Below are 15,237 nucleotides of genomic sequence, written 5' to 3'. Positions count from 1 at the left end.
TAATAATTGGTCAAGTTTTCAATAATAACTACAGTGATTTGATTTTAAATTACTACAAAAAACAAAAATCGGTTGAGGAGAATCAATAGTTATTATAGTCTATAAAAATGTAAAATTAATATCCAATGTCATCAAAATTCAAAATTCAAACAATTATAGAACATTAAAGTGACTTTTCGGAAAACTTTTTATTTTTTTAGGGATCTCACGGGAAAACATATTAGTCGGGTAGCGGCCGGTCAAAACTGTAAAACGCTATTTATACAATTAATATATAAATATAAATTATTATTCTAAAAAATGGGTCTGGGAATATGACGATTATGTATTTGCGGTCTCACGTATTTTATGCATTGCGCGTTTGTACAATATGTACATATACGTCACCCGGCGCGGCGTGTAGCAGATTGTCCATGGTGCAATAATTAGTATATATTTATTTTATGTTTAAAAAAGTATAAAACTCCAAAAGTATAGAAAAATCAAACTCACGTAAACATTGATTTTTTTCATGAAACTTAGTTGCGTCATATTTAATGTCCAAACGTGCAGTAATCACATTGCCAACGAAAGAAAAGTTTTTCTCATCCTTCTGTACCTCGTTTCGAATTGAAGATATTAATATAATTTATAAAAATAAGCTGAACGGAACGGCATATGCGTGTAAAATGTTATGTACTCATATATTAAAGTACGGTTTACCTAACAATTTGTACGTCTATTTTTTTTCTCCGTTGAAATTATTACAACTGCCAATTGTCTCCGACGAATAGCGATGATTGATTATTGCCATAGATAATAGATTAGATAAAAAAATTGAACATTAAGCTAAATTTGTTTGCGTGGTATTTTTTCGTGTCGACCTAATTTTTTGGTAAGCTTCTTAAGATCTGGTTGAATTAATTCCAGGAAACATTATAAGTTTAAACATTTAAATGCTATTTGTCAAATATTTGCTTATTATTTTAATAATTGTACAATATTCCTATAAAATTGTATTTACACTTGCAAACATCAATTAATGTTTGACAAACTTAATTATGTGATACAAAAATATGTTTTAAATTAAATACAAACTTTTTCCAAATATTTGTCAACAATTGTACAAGATTTACAAAATCATTGTTCATGATAGGTATCTATATATCTATATGTATCTATATATAATATAAAATATATATATAAATTTCATAACTAACATAAGTAATAATGCTTTGGTGTATGATTTACAGAAAGTATTATTATTTCTTTTAGGTTATTTGATTGCTATAACTTTACTTTAATATGATTCATTTCATTAATATACCATTAGAATAATGATTAAGTTATTTTATAAAAAAAACATACATTTTTAAATAAATCAAGTATTATAAACATACAAATTAAATATCATAAATAATAAAATATATTATTTATATATATTGATGTAGGTAGGTATATTAATATTATACATAGTTATTTATTAAATATTAATACCTATACTTAATGTGATTATATATTATATTTACTTTAATTGAAATACAAATATATATAATAAATATTATAGCGTACTACATGGAAGACAAGAATTATAGATGTAATCATCCACTAAAATACATGGGTTATAGTAAATATGTTTAATAATTAAGTAATAAACTACCACAAGATGTGTTATATTATTTAAGATACTTATATAATATATTATATTATATATTATGCATTAAAATATTAGTAGTATAATTAACTTTATTATAATAATGATCCCTTTTAAAATTATTAATAATTAACTGAAAGTTAAAAATTGTAAGTTGAAATATAAAGTTAAGACATAGATTCATTTGTGTTATTTATATCACATGTTGATCTATTCTTTAGTTTTCTGTTTTTAGCGTATTCACCGCGGAAAGGAGCTTGAGAAATCCATTGCTTTAAATATTGTTCAATTTCATTATCAGTTATGTTGAAGAAGCGTTTGTCTTTTCTGACTATTTCTGAGAAAAAAAACAATATTATAATAATAATAAATAAGATTTTGAAGTATTGGTTAATGGTTATACATAAATTATGTTTTGTATAACATACCAAATATAACTCTGTTTACCATAAGATTATTAAATGGTTTTTTTCCTTTGAAACCAGTATATGAGTATTGATTTAGAATAGCATCTGAAAATATGGTTGCCATGATTTTTTTTATTACTTCTTTTGCAGTTTTTCTTCCAATTCTACCCAGCTGTAAAATCTGTTAACATAAACCAAAAATATTTATAACTATTATAGTTATATTTTATTATTAGATTGTGTACTGTTTCTTTAAAACCTTACAGGTTTGTTTTTAAATTCTCTATCACAAAGCTTATTCTCAATCTCCTCAAGCTCTTCAAATGAAGAAATAGGCCAACAATAGGGTTCAAAATCATCTGAATGCTCAGTAGTAATTATATTGGCAGTGATCAATTTTTTTATTTCTTCTTGTCCATGAGCTAAATTTTGAAATTCTGTATTGCTAAAAGCCATAAAGTTGTACATTCTTTTGTAAAAATAATCCATTTTGGAAAAAACCTGATCAGCTACAACAATTTAAAAAAGAACTATCAATAATATTGTTTTAATTAATTAATATGCAAACTAGACATACCAAATTCTGAGATATTAATATTAGCAGTATTCATTGAATTTTGCATACGTTGAGCATTTTGTTCCTTTAATTTATCCACACCATCTGTAAGTGTGACATTAATTAATTATTGGGATTGAAAGCTAATTTTCTCTAACATACCAGGCTACCAGCAACATAAGATGTTAGATGTATTCTATTTCTAACTTACCAATTGATCTAGTGAAATAATAAGAATTCTAAAACCCAAAGCCTATTTGAGATTATCTCACATTTTTGATATTGTTAATTAGTCAACAGTTGAAATATTATCATTTTTAATGAAGTTTTTAGTATTCAAGGGGATAAAATTAAAATCAAAAAATGTAGAAAAGTCAACTAATTAAAATATGTTTTAAAAAGTTATTGATTTAATACAGGTTAATCCAGTATGATGGAAATAGACCATATAAATAATGTCATATGTGGCATGTGCGTTAAAATAGATGAATTTGAATTCAAATCCCCATAAAACTTAAATTAATTAATACTAATGGGGAATAATAGAAGGTAATAATTAAAAATAACTTTAAAAAAAATAAGCTAACAGTTTGAATTATTTTCTTCTAGAACAATTTTTTCACTAGAATTCGCCAGTAGTTCAGTAGGGGCAAGCTTACATTAGATTTATATCTGATATTATGTTGATCTATGTTTTCAGAAATGTCAATAGAAGCCATCGATAGTTGCTTATTCTTGTATTTATCTGTTTTAGTTGATTCTTTTATGCCATCAAATTTAAAAACAATATAATAAATATATTAATATATCTGTTAATATTTCAACAAAATTTAAATATTAATACTTGCTAGTTTTTTTTTGAGTACTACTTGATATAGGCTTAGTAATAAATAATTGGGAAAGATCTGAAGAGCGAAAAAAGTCTAAAATATATAATATTGATAGGAAAATAATAAATTGGTACAAAATATTTTTTTAGCTAAAAGCTATTTTATGACAATGCGTAAAATAATAGTACCTAATGAAGTATTTAAAGTTGGACAATCATCGTCATCATCACTTGAATGTTTAGTAACTGGCGATGATTCAGGCAAGATGATATTTGTATCGTACCTTTTTTTTTCTTTCTTTTTTTGAAAGCATGATTATGATCTTCAGATAATTCTGATATGAACTGTGCATCTTTAGATTTTGAACGGGCTTCAATCAAGGTTTCTGAAAAATATCACATAACAGTTAATAAGATCAAACAACCATTGTATACCATATATTTCTTTATAACATTTAACAAAATAATTTAATAATAATTTTGCATATGCGACATATTCCTCATGACAAGGGCTCAAAAGAATATACATAGCTACATGAAGACATAAAAAATGTTTATAACATTTAGAATTTGGATGATGTTTAAGAGTAATCGGTCCAATATATATACAAATTGTCTTAGTTCAGTTGCTTCCCACCTACCAACTTCAATTATAGGACGTGGTTTCCGTGGAAAATCTAGTGGTATATATGATTTTAATGAAAGTAAATAACATTTATTATTTTGGTTTTAAAATTAGGTAAGCGAACAGTTAAAGGTCCCCGACTTAACCATAGTTTTATTAATGTACGGGCCACTCCCAGACATACCAAATGCATATAATCTACAGAGAAACACTGGACTATATCTATATCAGGTAAATAGCAAAGATTAGACAATGTTTCAGAAGTAAGCTGTTCTTCTTGAAGTTTATTTACAAAATTTATATGAGTTCTTTTTTGACTATCTAGTTCTGGAAATCTTACCCCTTTATTTTTTATATATTCACCCTCAGCCATACATTTAAAACATGAAAAGTATCCACTGTATCCTTTACAATATAAAATAAATGATTTAGCAGGGACATCACAGCAAAAACCATCTAATACAACTTTTTTTTTTAATAAAATACCAAATTAATTTTTTAATATTATACCATCTGTTAATAATATATTCAATTCATGATCGATGGAAAATTTATCACTACACATTCTTTCAAGGAAACTCACACAACCTTTTAATATATCCTTATTAAGTTTCTTAATAATGAAACCGGAAATATATGAATGGGTAGCAATTTGTAAATGTTTAGTTGTTTCACTAAGTTGAACCGTTACCGGGCAAGGTAGACTGCAATAGAATGTTGGTGTAGCAGGCATTTCTTGGTTAAGAGTGAAGAAATTTTTGTATGTAGATAAGGCACCTTCTGTAAAATCTTCACAATTTGCACCTGGTGAATGAGCAGATACCAAGTTGTTCAACAGCAATGTCTTATAGGCCATAATAAATGACCCTCAAGTAGGTTTGCTGCATCCCAGACTTCTAAATGCCCCAAATAGGTTTTCCAATGGATCCTGATTTAAATGACGAGGTAATAATTACTTTATCCCTTTAGAGGATAAGAATTTGTACAAGCATTGAAATCCTTAAAACAAAAATAGTTAGTTTAGTACTTGTATAAATATTTAATGTAAATTATACAGTCAAACAATTTAATGTTGAACTAAGTACCTCTTATAGTGGTTATCCAATTCTTAGTTGTAGGAACACTAACTGATTTCTTGGTTTTACCAACAAAAACCATAGAAGAAAGAACTTTTAAGCTGTCTGCCTACAATTTGTGATGAACCGAGTTCTTTTTGACGGCAGTCCAGAAAATTTTACCATCTACTATTTTATCAAATGATCCGTTTAAGGAGTCAAATAGCTTGTCGAAAAATAATAAAAGAACAGCTGTATCTACTGCAGATGAATCAATAATATTTTTATCTATAATTAAAATTTTTATAAATTAATATTAATGACTTTTAACAAACAGTATTTTTGGTAGTGGTACCATATGACGCTATCTAACTCAATTAAACCAAAATTATTGTAGATCACATATTGAACCATTACCTACATTGACTTTTTATTTAACTCACTTGCAAGGAAATTGAGAACTGCAGACACTCGTTGGCTGAACACTTGAGTTGCACATTTAACTTTCATTTTAGTGATTTTATGTGGAAGTATGTGGCAATCAGTTAATCGGGGAAGCATTTTAGAATCTGATATTTCACCATCCACCTTATACAATTGTATTAAATGATACCATTTTGGTGTGCGTTTGACCCCGTTAATTGTAAAATTCAAGTCCTTTGTGAGTAAATTGTTTAGTATACATTTCATCAAGTGAGGAACATCAAACAAATGAACAATTTTAACCCTTTTAAATATGCTGTTTTTCATAATTTCAACTTCATAAACATCATTCCTATAATTGCCATTGGTTTGAAGGTAATAGCTTTTGGTTTCGTTTTTTAAAATGCTTATCGCTCCTTCAATTGCTCGCCTTTGATCAGAAATTGTTGCTACTACTTGCAAACCAGTTCCGTGCACTTGGAGAACAACCTATTAAAAATTGTTTTAATATACAATATTGTACTGTGCAAATTATTTAAATATATAAAATTTTGAATTACTTCTTTCAGCTGTTTCACTAGTTGATGTTGATTTGTAGCTCCTTGACAAAACGAATATGCTACAGGTTGTTTAATTTTTTTTTTTAATTCCTCTGATCATGAATACAAGGGCATGATCAGCCAGTTCTTGGTTTTTAAAACTACCACTATCAACAAATCCATCAATTTCATCTACCCCTGGTGTGTATTGTAGACCACTACTCAGACAAACTTCATCGAAGAGTATTGAGCAGTACCTACATATTATAATACATTTTAAATTAAATGTAATTAATTTTTACGAATGGCTTTAAAATTTTAAAATTTTTTAGATTGTAATAACATAATTAACCTTTCAACAGGCTTTAGTTTTTTCACATTTTCTTTCAAAATATTTATAACATGAGGACAAATCCCTGGTCGAATAGAAACACTGGCAAGAATTGTGTTTAATGTTCGTTTGCTAGGTAATGTGAATAATTTTGATAGAAGTCTATAACATTTTGGACTTCTTTTGTAAAGAGATAAAGATAACATTTTTTCATCAATGGTAAACCTATGACCACGACTTAATTTATTAGTTTCTCATAATTGTAACCGTGTAAATAGAGAAGTTGAGGCAGTCATTTTATTTGAAAATTTTTCTGCCAAGTAGCTATCAGTCAAATCTTCGGCTGCTTGTAACCTCTCTTTAAATTTGTTTTTGAACTTCCATAACGTTTTGCTTTTCTAATCATTTGTTGTATAAGCATACAATTTTTGACATTTTGGAGTAAGTTGATTCTTTTTATGGACTCCAACCATTTTCAACAAACCTAATAAAAACAAAAAATTCTTAGGTCCAACATAGAATTAAATAAAATATATAATTGTTAATCATAATAAAATTTCTTTTAACCGGTATTATATTTTTGTTTGCTGCTATTTTTTTGTACAACAATTCTGGTTACTTTCAAGCTATTACTATCATTGTCTAAATCTACAGAACAAAGTTTTAAAGCAGCTCATTAAAAAATTGAAAAAAGCAAAATGCATAGTTGAAATATAACAATAGCCAGTAGATATATTAATTTAGCTATAAAAGCGAAAATTTAAAATTCAATAAACATACCAACTAATTCATCATTTTCATCGGGATCTAATAGATTGAAACCAGATAAGTTAAACTTGTCATTAACAGATGCAATATGTAACACATTATCATCAGACGAACAAATACTATTGTTGGTAGTGGATTCACTGTTTACTATAATAGAAAAAAAAATCTATTAATTTAGTAAGGTACACATTTTTAAAGCAATTCTTTAATTGTTGATTTGATTTAAAATATTTTAAGTGTAAATACCTAGTAATGTATCATTAATATGTGCCATGTATAGAGTTGGGTAGGCATTGGCATTAAGTTTTTTTGTACCCGGGCTAGTACAATTGGCCGTAAAATGTACATGACAAATACGTATTTTTATAAACCATTTCAGGGCTTATATTTTCTAAACCAACTAGTTGCAACCATTTCAATAATCGAAGTCGGTGTTAGATGTAGGGAAACTATGTGTTACAACATCTACAAAAATATTTTTAACTTAACTTAAACATAAATAAAAACCAGTAATCATATATTCATATGTTACAACATCAAAAGTTATAAATATTAAATACAAAAATAACAGCATGAATAATATTTAAAATCATAATACATTAAATTAACAAACCTTTTGCTTTGCATCCCAAAACTTAACATTGGTATGGAATTTTCACCATCATTGACAAATAACAGTCGCAAACTCTAGGCTCGTACATGATATAATAAACTTTATTATATTATATCATGGGCTCGTAATAAACCATAAACATAAACTAAAGTATTGACGGTAAAACGGTGAACAAAATGTACAAAAAAAAAAATAGGTGAACGTTAAACGGACAAACGGTAACACCTAATAAACTGCAAATAGTATAGTACCATTACACATTTATACTTTCGTAAATATGGCAGACTGGCAGAGTCGTAAACATAGATAAGCATAGGGGTTTTAAAATAATTCTAGGCTTACAGCGGTTATTTTCCAAATTATACGCGGAAGCGCATTAGGTATTTTATGTACTGCACATAAGCGCTACCGGTGTATAGTATATAGAACTACGTTGTCACAATTGCTACATATGACAATTCAATGTATTATTATTTAATATTTACTTATAAATTATAATATTAGTGATTAATAATATTATGGGTACTTATTCGAAAATTCTGTTTTGTCCCGTTATTTTCCTGTAAGTTGTATAATATTAGTAGTGTTGTTATGGTGTATGTACTTGATTGACCGCCAATAGTTACAACTTGTATAATCGAGGTTCTGCCGTTCCTAAATTGTAAGTTTAGTAACTGCATTTTTCATCGCATTTTGGTTAGTAATTATTTAAATTTAAAATATTTGAAATTGAAACAATTCACTATACAATTTTTTTTTCAGACTAGTTTTGAGCTGACTATTGTGTATACAGTCGTAAATAGTGAACCTAACCATATTAGTTATTTTGGTGAGTACAGGTATATTATAATTATTTAAGTTTTAAGTATTTGTATTTAATTATGTCATACTATACTCTCAGTAAATCTACTAAACGTAGACAATTTTTAGAAGAAATAGAGACTGTAGATTTCCTGATGGATAATCAACTCGAGTTTATCAACCAAGTACATCTCATGACAGTTTTTCACTACCTTTGGAAAGTTCTAATTTATCTGATTCCATTGATAGTACTTCAAACAATTTGTTTTCATTTGAAATGCATCTTAATTATATTTCAAATAATAGTGATTTTTACCAAAATATTTTTTTATATAATTCTTGTTCTGATACTGATGAGTCTGATAATAATGAAATTGATATATTTAATGATGAACAACTAATATTGAATTCATTAGCTAAATGGAAAGTTAATTACTCTATAACATCTGTAGCTTTTTCTAGTTTATTAAAAATTCTTAAAGAGCATAATTGTTTTAATAGTTTTCCATTAGATTCTAGAATGAAAACTAATAAATCTAATATAAAAAATCAAATTCAAACTGTTAACTCTGGCTTATATTATCATTTTGGAATATCAAATGGTTCAATGTCAGTCTATGATCTAAGTGTTTTTGAGGAAGTTATTAGACTAGTTGTGAGGATTGACGGCTTACCACTTACAAAGAGTTCTTCTAGTACTTTCTGGTCAGTTTTAGCTTATGCTCGTTATCCTCTAAATAAACCTAATGTATTTATTATTGGTCTTTATTGGGGGAAAGAGAAACCTCAATGCAGTAATTTATGCTTAAGAAGTATGGTTGATGAACTAAAAAGTTTATCCTTAAATGGTTTTAAAACAGAATATGGAGTAAAATTTGTAGTATTAGATACAATTTGTTGTGATTTTCCTGCTCGTAGTTTTATTTCACGCACTAAAAATTTCAATGGCTATTTTTCATGTTCAAGATGTGTTGTTGAAGGGGATCGTGTTAACAATTCAACATGCTTTTTGGGAACTAATAATTCTAAAAGAACACGTACTGATTTTTTAAATCGTATTGATGATGATCATCACGTCACAAACGACATTTCTGTTTACAGAAATACCGCATATTAATATGGTTAATAGTTTCAGTTTAGACTATATGCATATGGGGTGCTTAGGTGTTATGAAAACACAAATTTTATTATGGTTAGGTATGATTAAAAATGCTCCATTATCTGTTCGTATACAAAGTCGAGATGTATCAAATATTTCTAAACATATTTTATCTTTTAGACCATTTGTAACAAATGATTTCCCTAGAAAACTGGAGGTTAAATGAAATGGCTCGATATAAGACTACAGAATTTAAATTTATTTTAGTGTATGTAGGAGCAATTATTTTAAAAGGGGCTATAACTGAAGAATGTTACAATCATTTTATATGTTTACATGTATCGTTTAGAATTCTATTATTCTATTAATAGTAATAAAAAATTTGTTGATTTTGCTGAAAAACTTTTAGTATATTTTGTTGAAACATTTAAAGACATATATGAGGCTCAGTTTTCATCTCATAATATTCATAGCTTAATACATTTAGTAGATGATTATAGAAATTACGGTTCCCTTGATAATTGCTCATGTTTTCCATTTGAAAACTTCATGAAATTTTTAAAGGTAATGGTCAGGAAACATGAGAAGCTTTTAGAGCAGGTCATTAATAATTTCAGGGAGTTTTTAACATTCAATGATCCAGCTGTTGACACAGATCAAAGTAAAATTATTTATAAAAATGAACACTGTAAAGGTCCATTAGTTGAACATTATACTAGTCCTCAATACCAAATAATTTTTAAAAACAACATTAAAATTAATATTAAATCTCTTTCAGATATTTATATAGGTTTTAAAAAACAAAATAAACTTTGTGTTTTTAAAGTATTTAAAACTTGTTATGATCCCAACATAAATAAATCTGTGTTTCTATGTAAAAGCTTTAATCAGGTTAGATAATTTTTTTGTAAACCTATTGATAGCTTAAAATTAGGTATTGCTATAGTTGATGATTTATCAAAACATTTTACTGCTATAAATATTGAACATACAAATTTTTGTAAATACATGATAATATTTGATAATCTTAATAATAGTATTGCATATCCAATTATACATTCATATGAATTTTAGAATTAGATGAACAAATTTAATTTGTTTATAAATTGTTTGAATTTTAAATGTTAACTTTGTTAAATCACATACTAGGTATTAAGTATTAGTTTTTAATAGTTGTACATAATTTTTTTTATATTTAATCTGGTAATATTTTATTATAAAAACATTTAAACCTATAATTTTGGAAAAAATGTTACAAAAAAATATGTGTTGTTTAATTTGTATTAATAATTGTACTGTATAATATGTATAATTTATTGCTTTATAAATTGTCTTAATTAATAACAACTATTGTATTTACTTAGAATAGTTTCATATATTTTTATTGAAAAGTATAAAAATCATAATGAATACATATTCAGTTGTGGAATTTATTGATGACTGTACAATTGAAGCTGTACCAACCAATTGGATAAAAAATGGTATGTGTGCATGGCCTACTACAAAAAAAGATTCTACTCTTAGAAAGCTGATAGAAAGAAAAAGTCTTCCAAATGACATAGAGTATAATCAATACAAAATTAAAGTATTAAAAACAACTAGTAAGTGATAAAAGTGGTATTTCTCAATTTATTCATTTAAAATAAAGTTAATATTTTGACTTTTATATTAAATTTATTTGCTACTCAATGTACTGACATACCTAAAAATATTACACATTTATTGACATATTTTTATATGAATAGATTCATTAATAAAAGCAAGAGAAATGACTAAAGAAGGACTTACAAAAACTGATATATCATCTGCTGAAGATTATGATTTAAAACATAAACGTAAATGCAAACAAAAGACAATACTTCCAATTACTATGGAATCATTATTATGTCCTACTTATTCAGGTATTGCATAGCTGTATAGTAAATACTAAATATATATTTATATATAAGTTAAATAATAGGTGGGTAGTAAATGTTTAATGTGATTTGTAATGCTTAGCATCTGAAGATGAATCCAATGACAATTGTAATGATGATATTGTTACTACATTTCTAGTCACTGAGCCACGAGTAAATGGTTGGTCACCTTCTCCGAAAAAATTAAAAAGTAAGATTAATAAAAACAAATTTAATTTACTTAAATTAAACATGAAACATAATATTTTTACAATAACAATTACTTTTCAGGTTTTCAAACTACAGACTAGTAAAAATAAATATTTATATTCAAAACCCTCAGTTTCCAGACAACTTTCATATGCTAGCACTGACAAGAAAAAAAGTATGAATTACTTATTATTGTAAAATACTTGGTTAATTTAAAATGAATATTATTTTATACTTTAGAAATTATGTCAAAACCTTTAACAAATGATAAAACAGATATTGATGATAATATATCATTTGGCAATGACGATTCCATAACAGCTCTACCATCTGAATCACAGTCAGGTAAATCTAGTCAATTTGTTTTTCCTTAATTTTTACTTAAAGTGTCTATAAAAATTAATTGTTTTTATATACTAGAAGAAATTTAGAAAAATGTAACCAACAAGATGAATATAATATCATCAATATAAAAACAAAAACTGCCGCAAGCATCACACATGATTGATATACCAACCACATTATCTATTTCAGGTTAAACAAATTGTCTTAATAATAGGCATATATCAAATAAATTACTAACTAAAATAAGAATAACTTGGGGATAAATAATTAAAATTAGTTTATATTAAGTTGTATTCATTTTTTCAATTGGTGTCATTCAATCAAATAGTCTTATTATAAAATAAAGTCCCTATATTTACTGCTTTAATATCATATCAATGATAACAAGCTGGGTTGTTCCGTAGCTCCTTGAATTTGTGTGTTTTATTATGGTGGTTTTAGATTATTTTAAGAAAGACATATTTGTGTTTTGTGAGTTGGCAATAATTAAATACACAAAATTTGACTTTGAAGAAAAATAAAAGATATTTTAAGAAAATACCATATATTTGCACATTTCTTAGCATTTTTGTTGCATTTTAGTATGTTTATAATTGTAATATTATTGGTCTATGTCCTGTTTAAATAACTTTTTGGGTATTTATTAATATTCCCATAATATTATGATAAACAAAATAAAACTACAAAACTAATCTATTAACTATTGAATGCTAATTGCTTCATAAACATATTTTAAATATCTTTATAATAAAGTATAGTTTCTTACTATACAGATCGTGATTTTCAAAAAGAGGTGCTGTATAGATTGGCTTATGTAAAACATGAACTTAAAAGACTTGTCAATAATCAAATGGACATTGCACAAAGAATTGAATCAATTGAAACACGTCTTGAAGTTAATACCATTTCAAATACAAGTAGCAACTGTAATAATACATCATCATTAAATGAAATAAGTGATTGCATTTTACCATTGGATAACACAACAGACCTTGATACATTCAATGACAAAATATCTGGAGATAGAGCCTTTCAAATTAATTTGGTAAGAAAACAATACCTACACCATATTTTCAATTTTCAATTATCAATATTGTTGATTTGCCTATAGATATCTATTATACTTAGAAAGTTGAATAAAAAGTAGATATTGTTATTTTTTGTTTCATGTAAGACTAATCAACTGAGTTATATTGGTGAAAAACATTTCAAATCGATGATGAAAAGAATTATGAACAAGCTATTCTCAGATGAGTTATTACAATACTTTTCATATTCTGGAAAATCTGGAAAGAAGTTAAAATTTTCAAATTTAGCTGTTCTGTAATTTTAGGTAAGATAATTTAAAAAATGTCCTTACATTTAATGATTAAAGATGTTTATAATTTCAATATGTATTTAAATAGGTATAATAATTTAGCAAATATTATGTTTTAGATGCTGTTAAACAACAATCCAAGTATAAAAATAAAGTTTCTGAAAATGAAATGGAAGAAGTGATTAAAAATGTCCTAGCTCAAGCACCTTTTAATATAAAAAGGAAAACACAAAAATTATAACCTACCATTTGTAACAATTGCAATATTATAATATTATTATATTTAATATTTTTATTATTTTATTGTGTAATCAAATATGATATTAAGTTTATTATATATCAATAACAGCTGCAATGTAAAAATGTTAAATATTACATGTTGTAATAATTATAATAAATTAAACAATAACTGTTCAAATCTTATATATTTTAATATTTGTTATTTATTGTTAGTCAATTTTTTTAATTTTTAAATCTAAAATTAAAATTAATTAAAATTATAGCTATAATACCTATAATAGGTATAATATAAGTAATGATTAATTTAATACGATTTTCAGTGTATCATAAAGATATTTTATTGAATTAAAGTCTAGATAGGTTGGTACATACACAAGTTTTTTATAGTTACAAATGAGTGTAATTAAATTTAAAGCATAAATAAATCAACAGATACAATTATGATATATTATAATACCACACTTGTTGTTTAAAATAAATTATTAATTAACAGTTGTCTTAACTAGCTTAATACAATTTTATTAGGTTAATTCAGCCAGAACATTAATGCTCTTGAGAACTTATAAAAAATATCTAAAGCCTAAATTATAGAGTATAATATAACTCAAAGTATTAAATCTAACTGTAAATAATTTTAGTATTTAAAATTTTTTTATTATTCAAATCTTAAAAAGTGCATTACAGGGTAATAAATATAATAATGGCGAAGATGAGCTTGAATTCATGTATATTAAATTAAATATTTGAGCACAAATTTTATAAAAGACAAAATATGTTTATTTATTTAAAATTTAAAAACCTAAAAAAAACTTTCTTTCCAATATTTATTAAAAATCAATGAAAATTATTATCAAATGTTTAATAAATAAACATTGATGGTTATGGAACATCCATTCAATGTTAGAAAATATAAATACAACATTTGTTTACCAATATTTAATAAATACATTTAACCAATGTTTATGTAATCTTGAATTTTAAATGTTTATCTCAAAATGCAAAAAGGGTTCAAAAAATGATTAATAATTGTTAACTAAACATTTGACAATTAACCATTGATCAAAATAAAATATTTAATAAATATGTTAATTTTTTTTCAAATGTTTAATAAATTTTAAATAATGATTTTCTTGCCGTGTGGGATAGAATACAAGAAATTAGTAGTGTAAAAAGTTTTGGTGTCCCAGAGTAAAACACGAACAATATGGGGTTGGTTGAATTAAGAATAATATATTATAATACGGTAAACTGATGGATGACCGTAAGTCCGTAAACGTGAATTATTATATTATATTCGACGGTTGTATTACATATTATATGCATTTTTAAATGAAAAGATAAAACAATAAATAATCACAAAATCATCTACGTCATATACATATTAGGTTAAGAAATTCAAAATCGTCGATTATTTTTTGAAATTAAAATACTTTGCTAAATAAACAAACAACAACGACATCAAAACATTTGCGTTGTTATTATGTTATATTTTCGTTGCCAATCAATCGATCGGAAATAGCTCACAGATGATATAATAATATATTAAATAT

At 25.7% G+C, this 15,237-nt stretch overlaps 3 protein-coding genes and 1 pseudogene across 3 annotated transcripts; 2 read left to right on the top strand and 2 right to left on the bottom strand.

The window, feature by feature from the left end:
- Positions 1–1,556: 1,556 nt before the first annotated feature.
- Positions 1,557–3,726, bottom strand: LOC132926085 (uncharacterized; the record flags this gene model as incomplete). The annotated part of the gene is made up of 5 exons (XM_060990433.1): positions 1,557–1,970; positions 2,062–2,221; positions 2,305–2,549; positions 2,618–2,701; positions 3,615–3,726. Coding segments are annotated over 5 exons (771 nt in total), but the record flags the coding sequence as incomplete, so codon positions are not given.
- Positions 3,628–8,194, bottom strand: LOC132918145 (uncharacterized; annotated as a pseudogene).
- Positions 8,195–8,358: 164 nt separating this feature from the next.
- On the top strand, positions 8,359–13,865 carry LOC132926063 (uncharacterized). The gene is given in 11 exon segments (XM_060990412.1): positions 8,359–8,475; positions 8,542–8,608; positions 11,049–11,280; positions 11,425–11,580; positions 11,678–11,785; positions 11,858–11,959; positions 12,025–12,129; positions 12,903–13,174; positions 13,304–13,442; positions 13,445–13,462; positions 13,567–13,865. Coding segments are annotated over 9 exon segments (1,218 nt in total). The 5' UTR covers positions 8,359–8,475; positions 8,542–8,608; positions 11,049–11,084; the 3' UTR covers positions 13,689–13,865.
- Positions 9,101–9,697, top strand: LOC132926074 (uncharacterized). The gene has a single exon (XM_060990423.1). The coding sequence runs from the start codon at positions 9,101–9,103 to the stop codon at positions 9,695–9,697; it is 597 nt and encodes a 198-aa protein (XP_060846406.1).
- Positions 13,866–15,237: the final 1,372 nt, after the last annotated feature.

This window comes from Rhopalosiphum padi, chromosome 1, assembly GCF_020882245.1.
Source record: "Rhopalosiphum padi isolate XX-2018 chromosome 1, ASM2088224v1, whole genome shotgun sequence".
Taxonomy (NCBI): domain Eukaryota; kingdom Metazoa; phylum Arthropoda; class Insecta; order Hemiptera; family Aphididae; genus Rhopalosiphum; species Rhopalosiphum padi.
This window is presented reverse-complemented; position numbering and strand designations above follow the sequence as displayed.